Consider the following 19,875-nt stretch of genomic DNA (forward strand, 5'->3'; position numbering starts at 1 on the left):
TTTGAAAAGAGTTAAAAGTTTAAACAAAAACATTGTCCATACACTATGTTAATTTTTAAATTAAAATTAGTTAAAACTAAATTAATATCTTGTTGGACCACCATCAGCTTCAATAACTGCTCTACAATGATTTTTCATTGATGAGACAAGTTTAGACGTAATTTCTTGATTAATTGATGACCAAACATCTAAAACCAATTCTTTGAGCTTGTTTTTATTCTTTGGAGCTCGATCTTTCATTCTTTTTTCCACCACCGACCATAAATGTTCTATAGGGATCAAATCGGGCGATTGTGCAACCCAATCCAAAACGTTAATGCCATTTGCAGCAAGATATCTGGTTACAGATCCAGCTTTGTGCTTTGGATCGTTGTCATGTTGGAATATAAATTTCATTCCAAGTCCTAATTTTCCTGCCGAAGCCACCAAATTCCGTTCTAATATGGATCTATATAAATGTTGATCCATTTTCTCATCAATAAATTCAATTTTGCCAACACCGGACGCACTCATGCAACCCCAAACCATAACATTTCCACCACAAAATTTAAATGTTGGCTTCAAACACTTCACATTATATTCTTCTCCGACTCTTCTATAAACTTTTGCACCACCATCAGCTCCATATAAATTAAATTTACTCTCATCAGACCAAATAATCATATTCCAGAATGTGTCATCCTTCAGAACATGTTCCTTTGCCCACTGCAACCGTTTTCTCTTGTTCACTATGCTGATGAATGGTTTTCTCCGAGGCGTCCGTGCAAAAATATTGGCTTCATGCAGTCTGTTCCTAATTGTTTGTGGCGATAATTTAATATTTAATTCATTTTCCAGCTCTTTTGATACTTCTACGGCATTTTTTCTTCTAATCTGCTCTATTTTCCCAACTATGCACCTGTCAACTCTTGGCGTTGTTGATCTTTTTCTGCCTCGTACACCATAATTTGCCACTGATTTTGTTTTTAAATACTTTTCCCATATATATTAAACAGAGCTTGGTGGTATTTTCAACATTTTTGCAACTTTTCTAATTGATAATCCATTTTCCCTATCAAAAAATACTCATTTACGTAAGTCAATACTATATTCTTTTCTTTTTCCTTCCATCATAGCCACGTAGTTAAGAAAAGGTTTATTTTTATTTATTATAGTATTATTTAACCTAAAAGTACAAGATATTAATATAAAAATCATTTATAAACAAAATTTTACCTTTTAAATCCAATGTAAAGACAATTTTTTGGTTTTAAAATTTTTAAAACTTTTAAATAAGTTAATTATAATTTAAATTGTCGGGAGAAAATTAAAGATGGTGTATCGTATATTTATTTGTTTTCTTGTGCGCTATCTATTGGTTTACTTTATTTTTTTCTATCATTTAAAATTTTAGCGCTTTTTTCAAAAAACCTTATTTTTCATTAATGTACGGACAATTATTTTGCCCACTGTGTGTGTGTATATATATATATATATATATATATATATATATATATATATATATATATATATATATATATATATATATATATATATATATATATATATATATATATATATATATATATATATATGTATATATAAATAAATCAGTGGTGTACACTGGATTTTTAGAAGTTTGAGTTTTGACATTTACAGGCATTGTGCAAACTCCAAACTTTTGTATGTTTATGCTTACCTCAAAAAAGAATGTTTTGCAAAGAATTGGGGTGATTGGAGCTTTGAAACAAAAAAACCCTATTTTTTGGGCCCACCCAGCCCTTAACGTGGGAGCAATGAGTTTATAAAATATTTTCTTTACTATTTTTATCTAAATTTATATTCATCAACAAATTTCAAATTTCATGCAATAATCTCTTATTTTTCAAAAACTATGACCATATAAAGTTTAACCCCCCTCAATTTGAGGGGTCTGTAAACATTACAAGGTCATAAAAACTGAATACTAAGAGATTATTGCATAAAACTTGAAATTTGTAGATAAATATGAATTTAGATAAAAATAGTAAAGAAAATATTTTATAAACTCGCTGCTCCCACGTTAAGGGCTGGGTGGGCCTAAAAATTGGGAGTTTTTTATTCCCAAGCTCCGATCACTCCAATTCTTTGCAAAACATTCTTTTTTGATATAAGCATAAACATACAAAAGTTTGGAGTTTGCACAATGCCTGTAAGTGTCAAAACTCAAACATCTAAAAATCCAGTGTACACCACTGTATATATATATATATATATATATATATATATATATATATATATATATATATATATATATATATATATATATATATATACATATATATATATATATATATATATATATGTATATATGTATATATGTATATATGTATATATGTATATATGTATATATGTATATATGTATATATGTATATATGTATATATGTATATATGTATATATGTATATATATATATATATATATATATATATATATATATATATATATATATAGCACATTTAATAAATAACAGTGAGCCCTTTTTTTAAAATTATTTTATTCTTAGAAAATGAAGTTTTTAAAAGATTTAAAAAAATCTTTGCAGATAAAAAAATCTAGTGGCAGCAAGTCTCCACTATATGAACATTAATGATTCTTAAACATACGAAAGAAAAAGAACTTAACATTATTGTAGGTGTTTTAAAAGTGATCTCAAAATGTAAACTTATCTTATAAACTTTATTTATAAAAACTTTCAATGTATTAATTCAAAAATACAGATTTCAAAAAAGCTTGTACATAATTTAATAACTATTTACAATATTCATATTATTAAAGATTATAAAAATATTCATGATTATCTTTATACTTAAAACTTCAAGAAAATTTTCATAAGGAATACACACGTCCCGGGAATCATGAGAAACTGTCTACTGTTCTCAAAAATGCAAAAAATGAAATCTTTTGTGACTGACCGAGAAAAAAAAATCAGTTTGAATTTTTTCATTTATTCCTTAAAATCATGAATTGACAACTTTGACTCTTTTTGCATTTTTACAGCATATCTAAACAAATTCTACTCAAGCATTCTTTAGATATGTATACTGAGATGAATTTGACCAAAAACATCTTTACTAAGAAAAAATAAGTAAAATATAAATATATTTATATAAATCCTTTTTAAAGTTTTATATCTATTCTAACAAGCCGTAAATGATACCATTTCCTGATATGTAATTTTTTATTAGACAGGATTTGTTAGTTCATCCCAATATGTCTAAAGGACCAATCTTTAAATATTTGCTTTGTGCTATATTTTTAATCAAAATTTTTTTTCTGAATACCGGAAATAGCACTGACAAAATAAAGTGTGCAATACCTACATATCTGTGCATGAGAATTTATCTGCTTCAGATCCCATTTTAAAGGTAAATTTTCCATAAAAATCTAATGATGACAAGGTGTTTCTTGACCAATTACTCATTTTCCTTTTTTTTTAAATACATTTTCAATGTCAACTTTTGCTAGTCACCAATGACAGCCCTAATCATATGCATAAAAGTAGTGATTTTCTTTAGGTCTGCTTTGCGATCATGACTAATTCAGTCAAGTTCCATGATGAATGCAGGAAAACAGTTTGTTTTCTCTGCATGAGAAAGTGTCAGAGAGGTGACAGGCCACTTGATACAAGTTGTGCTAGAAACCCTTCCAACTCCTATAGACTTTAGTGACTCAAGAGTGCCCAGAGGCATTTGTGACACATGTAGGCTTGCATTAGGGAAAAAAGCAAGGGGAGAGTCTGTCACCATTTCTCCTGTCTTTGAGTTCTCCTCTATCAGGATGAGACCAGTTACAAGAGAGCAAGCATGTGACTGTCTTATCTGTAAGATAGGGCCGATGAAGTTCCTCGCAAAAGCATCCTCTGGACAACCCACCGTCTTCAAATTCAGCACAGCCTCAAGCAACACAGCGGAGGTGCTCAGACTGTCTTTCAATCATTGGAAGAGGGGTGCCACACACTTGCAGCAATGTCTCCTTCAGTGAAAATATGACAGCACTTGCACTTGAAAACCTTAAGGTTGGAGAGCAAATTGCAGCATCTGTAGTTGCTGCCAAGGAAGCCTCTCCACATGGGACTGTGAAACTGGCTCAAGCCTCTGGTAAGCGCCCTTTGCGAGTGAAGAAAGGTAAAACTTATTGTTCTTAATAGGTACTGCTACATTATTTTTGTGGTTTAAATACTTAAGAGATTTTTGTAAATTAGCAATGAGAATTCCTCTGTGATCCTAGGTCCATCCAGTGCCAAAAATCTCTTCCTAAAGCTGATGTTTTGAGCGCTCGAGACTTAGTGCAACTTCAAGCCAACACCGGGCTGTCAAATCAATCTGTAAAGAAGCTACTGTCCACACTTAACCACTTCTCCCAGGCTTGAGTCTTGAGTCCAAACATTCACGCAAAGTTTGCTGAACTTGGCAAGAGCTTAGCAGAATACTTTACCCAATCTACAATTGAGATCACCACTGACAAAACAGAAAAAAGAAGTCATATTGTTGTTCAATGCATCAAACTAGCAGACCTTCTTGATCAGCTGCTGCTCCAAAGGAAAATTTACTCAGAACATGTTGTGAAGCTTGGCATTGATGGTGGAGGAGGCTTTCCCAAGATGAGCGTCGGAGTTCAAGAAGCTGAACAACCTGAAGACTTACAATCTTCCCCCCAAAAAAAGACTCTGGCTTCACAAGTGGCAAAAGACACAAGCGTCAAGCGCCAGCTTCTGGTTGCCATTGCTGAAGATGTTCCTGAAAACTACACCAACATTCAGAAGATCCTTGACTTAAGGCATCCTGATGGAGTTGACTTTCTCCTCTCCTGCAACTTAAAACTGGCCAACATTGTATGTGGCATTCAGTCCCATTCCTGCTCACATCCCTGCACTTGGTGTGATGTTGAAGCAAAAAAACTCTCTCAAAAAGGGAACCTTTGGACGTTTGGGTCACTGCGACAATGCTTTGATGCCTTTCAGGTAAAAATTACATTCCTTCTTTACGTAGAAAATTTATAAGTCTTGATTTTTGAGTATTTCAGTTACCAATTCAAACAACAATAACTGTTTCTTGATACCAGATCTAAACTTTATTCTTTCATTAATGTCAATTTAATAGAAAAATTGGAAAAATAAAATTGTTCTTGTGTTTCAGGCACATGGGCAAGATCCAAAACAAGCACAACAGTTCAAGAATGTCATTCACTTGCCACTCTTCGACAAACCAGACAGCTCTTTGGTCCTCACCTTCATAGCACCCATGGAGCTCGACCTCCTCCTTGGTGTGGTCAATCACCTTTCAAGGCCTTGAAAGAGGCTTGGCCAAAGGCTGATGATTGGTCAAGATCACTACACATCAAGAGCCAGCCTTTCCATGGTGGCCAGTTTGCTGGCAATGAATGTCGTAAGCTTCTGAGGAATGTAGATGTGCTGAGGCAACTGGCTGAGCAGGTACTTTTTAAGTTTTACAACTTACCTTATGCTAATCTCTTGAAAAGTACATGGTATAGTGTTTTGTTTATGTTTTTCTTTACTAAATTTGAGCATTTCTTTATACAGGATTGTGCCTTCAATATTTTTGGCATCATCGACACTCTTCAAAAGTTTGATGCTGTAGTGCCCTCCTGCTTTGGCAGCACCCTTGATCCTCACTTTGCTTCAAAGATTCAGGCCTTCAGAGCATCATACCTTTCTCTCCAAGGGGTCAGTGTCACCCCAAAAGTTCACGCAGTGTTCATCCATGTGGAAGACTTTATTTTGTTGAAAAAAGAATCACTTGGCAAACACAGCGAGCAAGCCACTGAGGCACTGCATCACAGCTTCAAATATCATTAGGAAAGATACAAAAGGCCTAACAACCATCCAGAGTATGCAAAGAGGCTCAAAACATGCATGGTTGACTTCAACAGCAAGAGTGTCTAAAGTCATCAAGAGTTTATGATCTGTTTGGCTTGGTTTAGGAATCCTTTTTAAAGATTACTGTGTACACATTCATCTTAGTATCCATATCTAAAGAGAGCTTGAGTAGAATTTGTTTAGATATGCTGTAAAAATGTAAAAAGTGTCAGAGTTGTTAATTCATGATTTTAATGAATAAATGAAAAAGTTTAAACTGATTTTTTTCTCTCGGACGGTCACAAAAGATTTCATTTTTTGCATTTTTGAGAACAGTAATGTGTGAGGATCATTCTCTCCAAAGGATTTTTTCGGAGTCTTCCATGACAGTTTCTCATGATTCCCGGGACGTGTGAATAACATTTATAATATAGATAATATAAAATCTTTCATATAACAGGTTAAAAATGGGACAAAGTTTAGCAGACAAAAAATATGTTTTATTAATTTATTTTGATTAGTGTCAACTACCTATTTTATAGCAAATTTCACGCTGATAATTTATTTGTATTTGATCATTTTCAAAATTGAAACCAAAATGCACCAGTGAATACAAGACGCGAAGAAAAGGTGTGTACAAGTTTTATCTAGCCAATAGATCAGAGGGAAAACCATTCTGCATTAAGCACTTTGTATCTGAGAAAAGGTCAAGAAGCACAATCTACCTGATTATCAACCAAGCTGAAAATGAATCTGGAGACCAAAGAGCCAAGAATAGTGGCAAAAAACCAGTAATCGTAACCAAAACCAATGTAAAGCAACTAAACACAATGTTTGACCATAATCGTAACGTCAAGCAACTTGACAAATCCAATGCAGTTATGAATACATCTCCCTGACGTTAAAAAGCATGTCTTCTATTCATACAAGCAAGAAACTCAGGATCCTGAAGTGACAAAGGACGAAAATGCAAAGATTAGACCAAATTTGGGTGACGAATCTTTATCTCACTTTATCTCAATTGTACATCAATGGCAACGACACTTTCTACACCAGTGATGTTTCACTGGTGTAGAAAGGGTCAAGTATGACCCAACAACTAAACACAAAAAAAAACTGCTTGTCAGGCTTTGCTTTTCAGAGCATAGCATTTCAAAGCCTTTCTTCCTCCCAAGCAGAATGGCAATCAACTAGCAAGTCTACTTAAGCAAGTGTATCCAAAAGAGATTAATGCCGTTTATTATAGAGCATCATTAATATAATGCCTATATATTTTAGCCTGGCCTAGCATCGGGGCATTACGCAAAATCCGCCATTTCCAACCTGGAGGTCAAAAAGGTGAATTTTGTCCAAAAAGAAGACAATCCACCATATATCCCAGAACTGCGCCTAATTGAAAATTTCTGACACATTCTAAAAAGCAAGGTCTACGCAAAGAATTGGCAGGCTGTTTAGATCATCTGCACAAAAAGAAGTCAACATGGTCAGCATACAACGTCTTACACAACAGGTTCCAGCTTTTGTTAATTTTGTTTGACAACTAAATGACAATATAAAGATCATTAAAACTTTTTACAATAAAGAATGTGATGCTGTAATCGAATCTTTTTAGTTTTTTAAAAAACATTTAAAAATGAGGGAGTAACATATTTTTAAACTTTGTCGCATTTTTAACTTGCCACCTGTTAATTGAAGACTTGGGTTAAACTACTTGTGCATTTAAAAAGTGTATTCTTTCCTAGTAAAAGAATCTTTTACTAAAGCAGTATTTAAACAACAACAAAAAAAATCTACAAAAATTAAAATTATTTTTTAAAAATGCAACAAACCTCAGGATGATCTTTCTTGATTCCAGTTTGAACCTCACGAAAAAATAGTTGATATGCCAGAATGGGCCTAACATGAAAAAAAAAATCGATTTGAAGAAATCAATTTTATTTCAAAATACTAACAATACTAACATGAATACAAACGAAAAATACAGAGAAAAATTACTTCACTGGTGCCCTGGAATCCTTTTTCATTTTTTTTGCTTTAGTTTTCTCTTTCTTTTTTCCTTTTAATTTTGTATCATCTTCCTTCCTAAGTTTAGCAGCAACTTGAGATAATGGAAGTAAGTCACTGTTTTTAGAACCTGCTTTTCTCCCTTTTTTTTTGGAAAAAATTTCAGTTGAATCTTCTTCAAATTTTAATTTTGACAAAGGTAACGAATCTTCATCATCCGTACTGGAAGTCCTTGAATTAGTTAATTCTTTTATATCATTTTTTTTATTCCACTCCGTCTCTAAAGATTCTTCATAAGTCAAATCATTTTCACTAAATTCAATTTCTTGTCCTTCTTCATCAAAAATATTTTCATTGTTGTCTTTCTCAACTTGCACTTCCATTGCTCTGTTCAAATCTTCCATAATTCTATTTATAGTTGGAATGTGCTCAACAGTTGTGCTTGGAATTTTCACGGAAGTAGTATTTTCATCAGTTTTTTTATATTGGTTCTTTGAATAAAGTGGATGACGTAAATTATGAAATTTTTCTCGTAGTACATTTGCTATTGATTCTTTCCTGTCAGTTTCAAATTGTTTTTTAGAAACTCCAGCAGATCCATCAAAAAATGAAGGAGATTTTATACCATCACCAATAAGATTTTGATTTGTCATCATTTCTGATGAACCTGATATAACATCATCAATTGAATTAGAAAATTGATTAATGGTTGTATTTAACTGTAATTGTTGCAAAGCGTTACTTTGCTGAGTTTCTAAAGATGGCTTTGACTGTTGAATAAGATAACCAACTCGCTTACCATCAACTTCAGTAACAAACATAAGCTTTTGGTCAGCAGTTTTTACTATTTGTCCTTTGAGAGGAGCTTTAGGCGATGTTTGAATTTCTGAAGAAAGCTTTAATGTTTGAGGCTGTTTAGAATTAATGTTAAGTAAATGGTTAGAAGTATTTGAAAGTTCAACAGTATTTAAATTATTATACTGCATATTAGATATATTTTTATGAGGTTGCATCGATATATGCTGAGTACCAGCAACTATATATTGAGAGTTCTGTGATGATGGATTTTTAGATACAAGTTCATTTGGTAATACTTTATTATTGATTCCATGAATATCATTAACAAAGTTACTGCGAATGTTTAGTTCATTTGTCGAATGCTGCTGTGGAATTGAATTAAACTTTTCTAATTGTGTTGGAAAACATATAATAGGATTTTCTACAAGTGCCGAGTGTTGCTGAGTTTGCTTTATAAGGTTTGAAATGGGTGTAAATAACGAAGGAGAGCTTGAATGACTAATATTGTGAAACTGTTCATCTCTTGGTGATAAAACTCTGTGTGGAACAAGTTCGGGTATATTTAATTGTTCAGGCATTGGAAATGCAGGATTTATATCATTAACATGATCCTGCAATTGACTAAGGTCATGCATAAATGAGAAAGCATCTGGCGGCGGAAAAACCAAATCATCAGACATCTATATATCAAAACAAATTAAAAGTAAAAACCAAATCATCAGACATCTATATATCAAAACAAATTAAAAGTAATCTATACATAAAATAATAATAATGAATATGATGATAATATTAATAATAATAATAACAATATAAACAACTAACCATTCATTAATAATTCAACAAGATTCAATTTTCATATTATTGCAGTAATAAATATATTAATCTAAAATATTTTAAAGATAAAATTGATTATATTGTAATATTTCTAGGCAAATAGGAAGTGTTTAAAAAAGACTATAATTTATTATTTTTAAAACTATAACATCATATGGGGATCAATAATTAAGTTCAATCCTCACACCATTCATAGTAGTGCTCAACTAGTTTCTCTGTGCAACATACCATTGTACATGGTATGTTGCACAGAGAAACAGAGATTTTGTATTCAAAACATTAGGTGCGTGCAAAAGTAACTGAAAATTTTTTTTGTACTTAATATATTACATCTGCACTTAAACATTATGGCCATCTATATGTAAGTATACATACATACATACATATATATATATATACATACATATATATATATATATATACATATATATATATATATATATATATATATATATATATATATATATATATATATACATATATATATATATATATATATATATATATATATATATATATATATATATATATATATACACATATATATATGTGCACACACACATTTCAAATTTTTATTTAACGCTATTAAATAATTTAGAAAAGTATAGTAAGGATTGTCTGCTATATAAATACCAAATGGGCATAAATTCTGCTAGAGAAGCCCCTTAAAACTTTAGCGGCCCAATAGTTAAGACCCTAATGTAATACGCTATATCACCAAAATGGTTCTGATAATCAAGAGTTAAAATCTGGGTAATTAAAAAAGATAATTATAGAAAACTGCACTCTTCTTTGTGAATACTCTAGCGTGCTGACATAGCTCTATTCCTGTGATTTAAATCAGCATGATTATTGTTCAAAACAAGGTGCTTGAGTTTCTCATCATTTGATTTTGAAAAAGCAAATTTGGCATAAAGACATTTGTAATTTTTTGCTATTTAAAAAAAATACTGAGTTGGTTTGCCTATTCTCAATAGACTTGTCCCTGACTAATTATTACATGTTTCATTTGATGAGAGACCAATGAGGCAAAGTTTTTGAAAAGGAGACCAAACTCAAAGCTTACCTTAACGACTTTTTTTGCCTCCAAACCCAAAGAGTTTGACAAACTGTCATAGTCAATAATGGAGCATTTATAATTAAATTTTACTTAAAAAGAAAAAGTATCTAATTATTTTTGCACACGCTCAAGAATTAAAAACACAATAGGGCTCTAACTATTTTTACCTGGACTGTTCTGAAGCAACAAAAATATTTCATATAAACCTATGAACCATAATATAAAGTTATGAATCCGGAATCTATGATTTTTGATAGATTCTAGGAGCTTCAGAGATTTTAAACTCTAAAACTAGATATAAATCCAGGTAAAAATATTTGATTCAAAACAGTGGAGCTTTCTAATCCCTGGAAGATATAGAAATAAACTAATGAACTTTATATTAACTCAAAAACAAGAAGAAAAAAGTACAACAAATAATAAATAAAATAAATATTTATAACGTTGTATTAGGCACCAGCAATTTTCAACTTTTTTTTAGAAAAATCAATTGTTTCAAGGGGAGTCTTTATTAGACCATAAAACTATGCGCAAAATATGAAAGTTGTAATTTTTCCTGATTCTATCTTGATTTATTTTAATTTTTTTAAATCTAATTCATTACTCAAACTAGAGTGAGTTATAATTAAAGTATTTTTTAAATGAGTGTTAAACATTTTCCTGCGCATTTTCACATATAAATTTTTTTTTTTAATTTTATAATCTTTTAGACATATTTGGGTCCTGTAATAAATGTCAAAGTCATTTTACATAAAAGCCATATAACTAGATAAACACGTAAATAAAACATTTATAAAAAACATGTTTTTAAATGTTGCAAATTATTTAGGTTTAGATGGGAAGCTAACAAAAAAAAGAAAAAAAAAGAAAATAATTTTATTTTTTAATTACAAAAAAAAACATTTATCTTTTTAGCTCGATAACTTTATTTTCTTTATAACTTCATTTATGTTGATTTTTTTCAAAGTTATTTTTCAAATAAAATAGGTGCTAGTTAGTTTTGGACCTTTTTTTATTTTTGAGTTATTTTTTATAAATTATTTACTCCATCTTGAAGCAACTTAATACTAAAATTTGCTATTACCTATTGTTGTATATCCTTTAACTATAATAATATTGCATATTCTCAGTTTAGTCATTGAATGAGCTCAGAACTAAGGTATATATTATTATATAGTTACAATATACTCGAGTTTTTCTTTTTTGAACAAGTGCTGGGTTAATAAAACACGCACTCAGATTTATACAGTGTAATTTTCTTAATTGTGGCAATAATGGCCTAATGGTAGAGCGCTTGCTTCAAGCGATAAGTTCTGAGTTTGATTCCCAGCACTTCCCTGGTAGTACTGTGCTCAACTTGTTTATCTACACAGCAGCCTTGTTTGTCAAGGTTGGTGTTTCGAATTTAAAAAGTTGAGAGGGTTGTAACCACAATAGAAGTAGCTTCCTTGACTGTAGTGGCCTTATAAGCCTTGTAGAGGTGATAGTATTAAAAAAATATATATTCAAAATGAATAAAATCTTTAAAAATAACAACAAAATTTATAAAATATACAGATTTTTTTAACTTTTGTTATTTATATATAATTTGTTATAAGCAATTAAACTGGATTTAAAGAATTATTATGCAACTTTGGCTCTTTGCAAATATAACATAAAGAAAAATTTTATCAGAGACAACAATATAAAATATTTTGAATATATAACTTTAATACTTATTTTATCTTTTAATAAAAAATACTTTTTGCAAAATTTATTTAATAAATATTTAAATCTTTTAATAAAAAATAGCTATTAAAAAAAATTCAGCTTATTTCAAAAAATAAATCTTTGATCCAAGAGAATAAATCTTATAAATTATGAATAAAAAAGCAAAAACATTTGCCAGTAGACTAAACACTTTAAGTTTTCCATAGTTTTGTAATTAAACAAATAAACAAATATGTTCCATTCATATTCTTTTACTTAATTTGAAAATGCACCAACACTACAAGGCTGTTTTGTCATTTAAAATTTTTTAGACTCAACTTTACATTTTGTCTTTTATGAGTAGTTGGATGAAGAGCTTTGTCAAATTAGGGACCAATTTAACAAGATTTTTTTTCACTTTTGTGTTGCTATCAAATATGACTGAAATATGCTTTATTTATAGAATTTTTTGATATCTTTTTATGAATACCAGATCACCATTGGGTTGTTTAATCTAGTTATTCCATTTCATGAGATGTATAATGTACAATTAAAGTATAAAAAATGGAAGCAGAACAACAATTGACTGACGATTTTCCAACAAATTACACTTGGTTTTCATTTAAGCTACATAACTGTTATCATTAAACAACTTCATCCATTGTAACAACCTTTAACAAAGCAGATAACTATAAAAATAAATTCGATAACAGCAATATCTTATTGCAGTAAAGAAACAAGGTGTTTTTCACATACAATAATTTTATTTGAAGATGCTAAACTTTCTAGTGGCAATTGACAAATCCAAGTGTCTATCATCAATGCTGAAATATTTTGACAACCTAAGAAGTTTTAATAAAGATATTTATGTTATATAAATTTCAATAATAAGAAATAAATTCTTATAAAGCAAATAGAAATTAATTAAGATACTACTATCTTAGTAAAGAAAAATAATATTACAAATCAACATATAAAATTAGAAATTAAAAACTAATTAAATATATAATAAAAATATATGTATAATTTATTTAAAATTTAGAATTATCACAAGGTGCGATAAAACTTGAGGATTTGATTTCAGCTTTATCTCAACAATTTTTTAAATTCATGAGTAAAACTTATAATGAGATATTTTCCTCTAAAGTTTAAATGATTGCAGTGCAGTGATATAATGCAAAATAACATAAATTTGAGATAAATAATAGGATGGTTTATGATTATGACTTTTACTTTTATATTTAAAATTTAATACTATTCTTTAGCAACTAATCCTTTTATTGATTTTTGACTTAAATGAACTGAACTACCAAATTTTAAATTGGCTTAAAAGAGCTGTATGTTCAGTGTTTTACAAAAAAAAGAAAATACAAATAGTAATAATTTACAGAATGTATTACAACAATGTAAAAAATATATAACTTTTTTTAAACTAAAGTAAGTTTTTAAATTATAATTAAAGTAAGTTTGCAAAACAACATGTAGGTAATGGCAAGCATTTTATTATAATAGTTTGTATATTTTGTTGTTGTAACCTGACTTAAATTTTAATTCTATATCATCATAAAATGAGGATCAATAATAACTACAAATAAAGACAAAAACACATAAATTTATTTTTAAAAAAACATATTTCCTTTCCACTCTCAACAGCTCTCTCTTTTAGATTTATTTACAAACGCAATAGTGATTTTTTAAGGTCTGTATTTTAGCTGTAAAAAAGATTTTCTATTAGCCTATTTTTATGTGAAAAAATATCATTATTATTATGTGAAAATTTTTTTTTTATCAAAGAATGAATGTGAGTTGCACATAAAGCTAAACTATCGTTGTAAAAATTATAGTTTTTTAAATATATATATATGTTTTTTTACAAATAATACATGTAGTTTTTTAGTTAGTGCAATCAGAAGATGAGTAGTTCCTTATTTTTTTACTTCAGTTTGATTTCTGCAGCAAAACATTTTACAACACAAACTTTAAAATTGATAATGGTTAGTTTTTTTCTTAAAAAAACAAGTACTTGATTATTTTGTTTGTTACCTTTATAGCAAGGATACCATCTGATGTTATCCCATCAAATATTAATTCATCTAAAGTGATCATTATAATTGAAAATTTTATCCAGGGTAAAAATAAATGATAAAATAAATAATAATACAATAATTTATATCAAGCTCTACTTAGTAACATTTTTGACTCATTTATGTAATCACTAATGATGGGTTGAACTCCAAAAAACTTTATGAACAAGCCAAAGTTTAATAGAAATAGTATTAGTATGTTAAAATATATTTAACTAAAAGAAAATAAATTTAATGTATAAATATTATTACCAAAAGCTAAACACCAATACAAAAAAAATCTAAATTCACTTAAAGATAATGGATAAAATAATAGCAAACAAAATGGATACAAAATGGATACTATTTAACTGCTAGTTAATAGTATTTTAATATTTAAATTAGAAATAGTTTTCTAATTTAAATATTAAAATATTATTTACAAATAATGGAATCTACAAAAACTAAAGATGCAGAAAATAATAAACATACAGTTAATATATATGAATAATAAAAATAAAAATAAAAAATGTATACATATATAAAATAATAAATATATACTAATAATATCGTAATGTTATTTCTTTAACAAGGATTTGATGGTATAACTTATGTTTTTCACAAATATAATTTGTAAAACGTAAAAGTCCATCACAGGATATTCAATACCAAGCAACAATAAAATATCAATACTTCTCTGATAAAATTTAAAATTTGAAGTTTGTTAAAGAATATCTTAAAGTATACATAATCAATAAAAGCACTAATCAACTTTTTGACTAAAAAGATGGTTCACTTAATTTAGATGTATACCATGATGGAGATGTAAGCGCAAAATCTCCAACAAAAAAAACCTTTCTTTTAAAACTTTCGCGATTTGTCTTACCATGCGTATTGCATGAGAAACCGTACACATTTAAATAGCGGAACTATCGTCCATTCCGGTTGTTAAACTTAGCCAATAAATTTTTATTATATCAACAAAACCTTTAATTTTTAGTAATTTTAAAAATGAATTTTATTACTAACGTTGTCAGTTAACTTCACAGAAACTGAAACTAGGATTTTATGAATTATCTTTCTTATTAGATTTCTATTTTCCAATATTTTTAAAAACAAAACCACTAATTTAATTATATAGATCTTTATTTAAATTTAATGGTCTAAAAAATTAGAAATTACAGAATTTTAACATACATACATACATACATACATACATACATACATACATACATACATACATACATACATACATACATACATACATGTATACATACATGTATACATACATATATACACACATATTATGGTAGTTAAGTTTGTAGTTTTTTTGATTAACTAGTGAACAAGCTTATGCTTCCCATCTCTTATAAGACGCAATGTTCGTTGAGTAAAACTATTTTTATATGTCGTGCTTGCAGCGGCTTGAACCCGAGTTGATACTTTGTCTTGTTGTTATTTAAGAATTATTTTTTGTCTTCATGTGTAGCGGATGATTTGGGTTATGTAAAATTCATTTTATAATTTTTATACATATATTGTCAATGTCTGTATCAGTGTTTTCGATGTTCTATTTTTGGACTGATTTTGGTGATTTCTGGACTAATACCTACAGATTTTAGCGTTTTTAGATGTATTTACTGTAAATATTTTGTATTTGCAGCAAATATATTATAGTTAACTAAAATATACTTGCTGTGGAAAATTACCTAGAATTTAAAGTGCGTTGATCGAGTCATTTAACGGTTTTTAGTATTTGATATCTTTATGTTTTTAATGCTATTTAAAATATATATTATAAACAAGTACATATTGTAAACCCAAATTGCAACCCTGGCTTGAATTTTAAACCCGTTGTTTGAGAAATATCTTCGTTTGTCTTTAAATATCTTCGCGTTATATTCTTTATTATCAACCTCTTATATCCAAATAGATCGTTTTTACAGGAGAGTAACTATTTATCATTTACAGTGTTTGTCGTGTTTATAATATTTTGCAGTGGCTTATAATATTTCTTATAGGATTTAACATGCAAACTTATCAAAAATTACTTTTTTGACCAAATAAGTATTTACAAGATTTACAAGATAGACAAAAATTTTTAATGAACAAAACTAAGTCAAACAAAAGTAAATAAAGTTTTTGAGGTGGCTGAAAAGTTTTTATGATAAGAATTTATTTAAGCATGATTACATTTACTTACCAAGTCAATATTATTACATTGATTGTTTAATAAAATCCCAAATAAAATTAAATTCTTTCATAAAATTTAGCCCGACTAAAATTTTGTCCGATAAAAATATCTACAATATGATTAGACAAACGGCGTTAAGATAATGCAGTACTAAAATCAAAAAAAAAAAAAAAAATTAAATCCTATAAATTAATAACTTTTTGTTTTAAGTTAATAATACAATTTTTTTTTGCGCTTATGCAACAGAAAACTTGAAATACAAAGGTTGACGCAGAAGTTTTAATATTAAACCAAAAAAAAAATACAATTATTTTCAACGATACATATACAAAAAGAGCAAACTATTATATTTATTAAACGTTGTATAACCTTTCGCTCTGATGATAACCAGCTAACCTTAAATCAACAAGCTTAATCATGACGTCAAGTTTGATGTTTTTTCAGGCAGATAACATTGAGAAGTTATTGCATATTTGAAGGTTTTTTTTGCCATAAACTAGTCTATCGATATGTTTCAATAAATTTTTAAAAGAATTAACGTTCGAATATTGAGATGGCTATTTAGATTTTTTTAAATTAAAAAATTTAGTTTTTTTTAAATTAAAAAAATTTAGTTTTTTTTAAATTAAAAAAATAAAAACTTGAAGATTACCCGTAAAAAAGAAACTTTGAAAAAACATTTTTTTTTACGTATGTTTTGAATCATAATCTTATTTAAAAATCATTTATCCTTAAGGTATAATCATCCTTTCCATATGCCGGCATCACGTATTTATTAATGTATTTCTCCGAAGAATGCAAATGTTGCTTACTCTAGCAAGAAACGGATGAAAGCTGTATAAAATTTTTCGGCATCCTAAAGTAACGTAAAAAAAAATGTATTATTTAGGTCAAAAAATTTTCTATTACGCAACCAAGCTTTAGGAGATTTATTTTTGATTTTGATCTCAGCATGGCGGGTAAAAAATATAAGACATAATTAAGTATATTGATGCAGCACATCAAAAGCAGACTCAAAATTCTTCCAAGTGATATTGATAATCTAACTGAGTGGTCAGACAAATGGATAATAAATTTAACATCGTTAACAAAAAATTTTCAATATTATATGAAAGATTCAAAACTAGTCTCAACAACTACAGAAAAAGACATTAGCATAATGATATCAAATACTATAAAGTGGAATTACCATACCAATATGATTGTAAATAAATCAAATAGTCGATTAGGTAAATTAATCAAATCAGTTCTTACAAGGATAAAAACACGATAAATATTCTGCACAGCACTCTCGTAAATCTTATTCTTGAACATACCAGTATAGAATCCCTGTAATAAACAATATACAAAAATATGAGAAACTAAATTGACTCTAGAGTTAAGTCATCTACCCTATAAAACAAGGTTAAAAAAACTTCAACTAACTTTAAAACCAAGAAAATAAGAGGTGGTTTAATTCAATATTTTAAAATTTTCATAAATTGGACAATGTATCTTGATGTCAACAATCAAAGTCAGCAAAATCTATTTCAGCATACAGTCAAGCTGCAAACATTAGGGGTCATAAATCACGTTTTAATATTGAACTTATAAAAGCAACAAACTATGGGAAAATATAATGACAGAGCTGCAAAACTGTAGAACAAACTACCAAAAGAAATCAATTTCGCAGAAATTATTAAAATCTTCAAGAACAAACTTGATAAAAATATGGATATTATGCTATAACATTATGATATAATCTCTAATCAAAATAAATTCAATACGACGTTTGATCTCAAAAAGCATAATAAATAAATAATATAATTTTATTTTCAAATAAAACATTCTTAACCAACTGCCGAAATCATTGAGATGACCTTGCCAAATCATTGAGATTTTTAAAAATATCAAATCACTCTTTCGTACTTTTTAAAACCAAGATTTTTTAAAAAATAAGACATAAAAACTCTTCAAAATCTTTCATTGAATCTGTCAATCGCAATTTCAACAAACCATTTTTTCAATTCCTTTCATCAACAAAAGACAAAAAAATCTTTTTATAATGATTGTTCATGCAGTGAGTATGCCAAATTTTTTCCTTTATAAAAAACTTGAAAACTTATTGTTTACGTCCTGTTAAAATTTCCCGTTAAGATTTTAAAAATTTCTGCAATCGCTTATGGATTGGTTTGGCTTTCACTTTCCTAAAATTATTTTAACTTTTTCAGGTAATGGTAATGTATCACCGTAACGCTATCAATTCAAGCCTCACGATGTGATTTTGACAAGGATTTTACAGTGAAATGTTACAAATTTCACATTAAATAATGTTGAAACGAATACGGGATGTTCGAGTAACTTCTAGATTAAGTGCAAACTCCAAAGTTTTGTATGTTTGTTTTTATTTCAAATGTTTTGTCAAAAAGCGCAACAATTAGGGCACGAAACAAAATAACCATAAAAGTGATCTCACTCGCTTAAATATGGCGGAATGACAAGAGAGGGATTAGATTTTCATAAAAATTTATCTTTTTATGTTAGATCAAAGTTTATAAATAGATTTACACTTTCATAAAAATTTCAAAACATTTGCCAAGTAAAGTTTTTCACATATAACTTCTAAGAAAGGTATTAGTTTTTGATAACATTTCAAATCTGATAATAAATTTTCAACTCGTAAAGTAACTGCTTTAAAAAAAGAGTATCTGGTTACTTAACTCCAATACTAAACTTTAACTTTAGATCAACTCCTAAAAAATGACGTCAATTGAATAAAAATAAAATAATTAGCTTGCACCTACCAATACCAAGTTCAGAGTACGACTGCTGTATAAAGCACGTCACACAGCTGCAAAAAATCTTTTTTAAACACCTAATTTATAACTCTTCTATTGTTGTAGGATTTTTTTTTTTTTAAACATCTTCGCTTCCAATAAGGCTGCAAGCAACCACTAATTAAAGTTGGAAGTAACTGGAAAAGAAAAGAGCAAGATAACGATTGATAGGCGACTTAAAGGATTGCAAATTACATGAATAAGGAAAGCAAGATGAAGGAAGCAAATTCCAAAGAGCTGAAGTTGAAGGAAAAAAACTAAACGAATAAGAGTTTTTGGAGCACTTAGGAACAATCACAGAAAAATGATGAGACTTAATTGAATGACGAGAAACACGAGAATAAATTTTAGAAGATGATACTAAGATGATATAAGATGATAGAGCAGTGCCCATTATAGAATTTGTAGAAAACAGAAAGAGAAGCAACTTTACGACGATGTCATAATGGTTGGAGGTTAGCTGCAAGAGCAGGTGCAACTATGTTTACAATGCGTTTTTGCACCTTGTCTAAAAGAGAAAGGGCATCATTAGAAGATCCGCCCCAGATATGGTAACAGTATTCCATTCAAGGCTGGATT

The 19,875-nt window shown here is 28.7% G+C and overlaps 1 protein-coding gene across 1 annotated transcript in view; it reads right to left on the reverse strand.

Moving 5' to 3' along the window:
• Positions 1-14,519, reverse strand: part of LOC136072016 (uncharacterized) — a 29,071-nt gene extending 14,552 nt beyond the window's left edge. The window contains exons 1-5 of the mRNA XM_065819886.1: positions 14,407-14,519; positions 14,267-14,316; positions 9,463-9,523; positions 7,831-9,317; positions 7,665-7,731 (exon numbers count right to left, since the gene is read on the reverse strand). Of these exons, the coding sequence (XP_065675958.1) occupies positions 7,665-7,731; positions 7,831-9,317; positions 9,463-9,465 (1,557 nt within the window). The 5' untranslated portion in view covers positions 9,466-9,523; positions 14,267-14,316; positions 14,407-14,519. The remainder of the gene's footprint in view (positions 1-7,664; positions 7,732-7,830; positions 9,318-9,462; positions 9,524-14,266; positions 14,317-14,406) is intronic.
• Positions 14,520-19,875: the final 5,356 nt, after the last annotated feature.

Source organism: Hydra vulgaris, chromosome 15, assembly GCF_038396675.1.
Source record: "Hydra vulgaris chromosome 15, alternate assembly HydraT2T_AEP".
NCBI lineage: Eukaryota > Metazoa > Cnidaria > Hydrozoa > Anthoathecata > Hydridae > Hydra > Hydra vulgaris.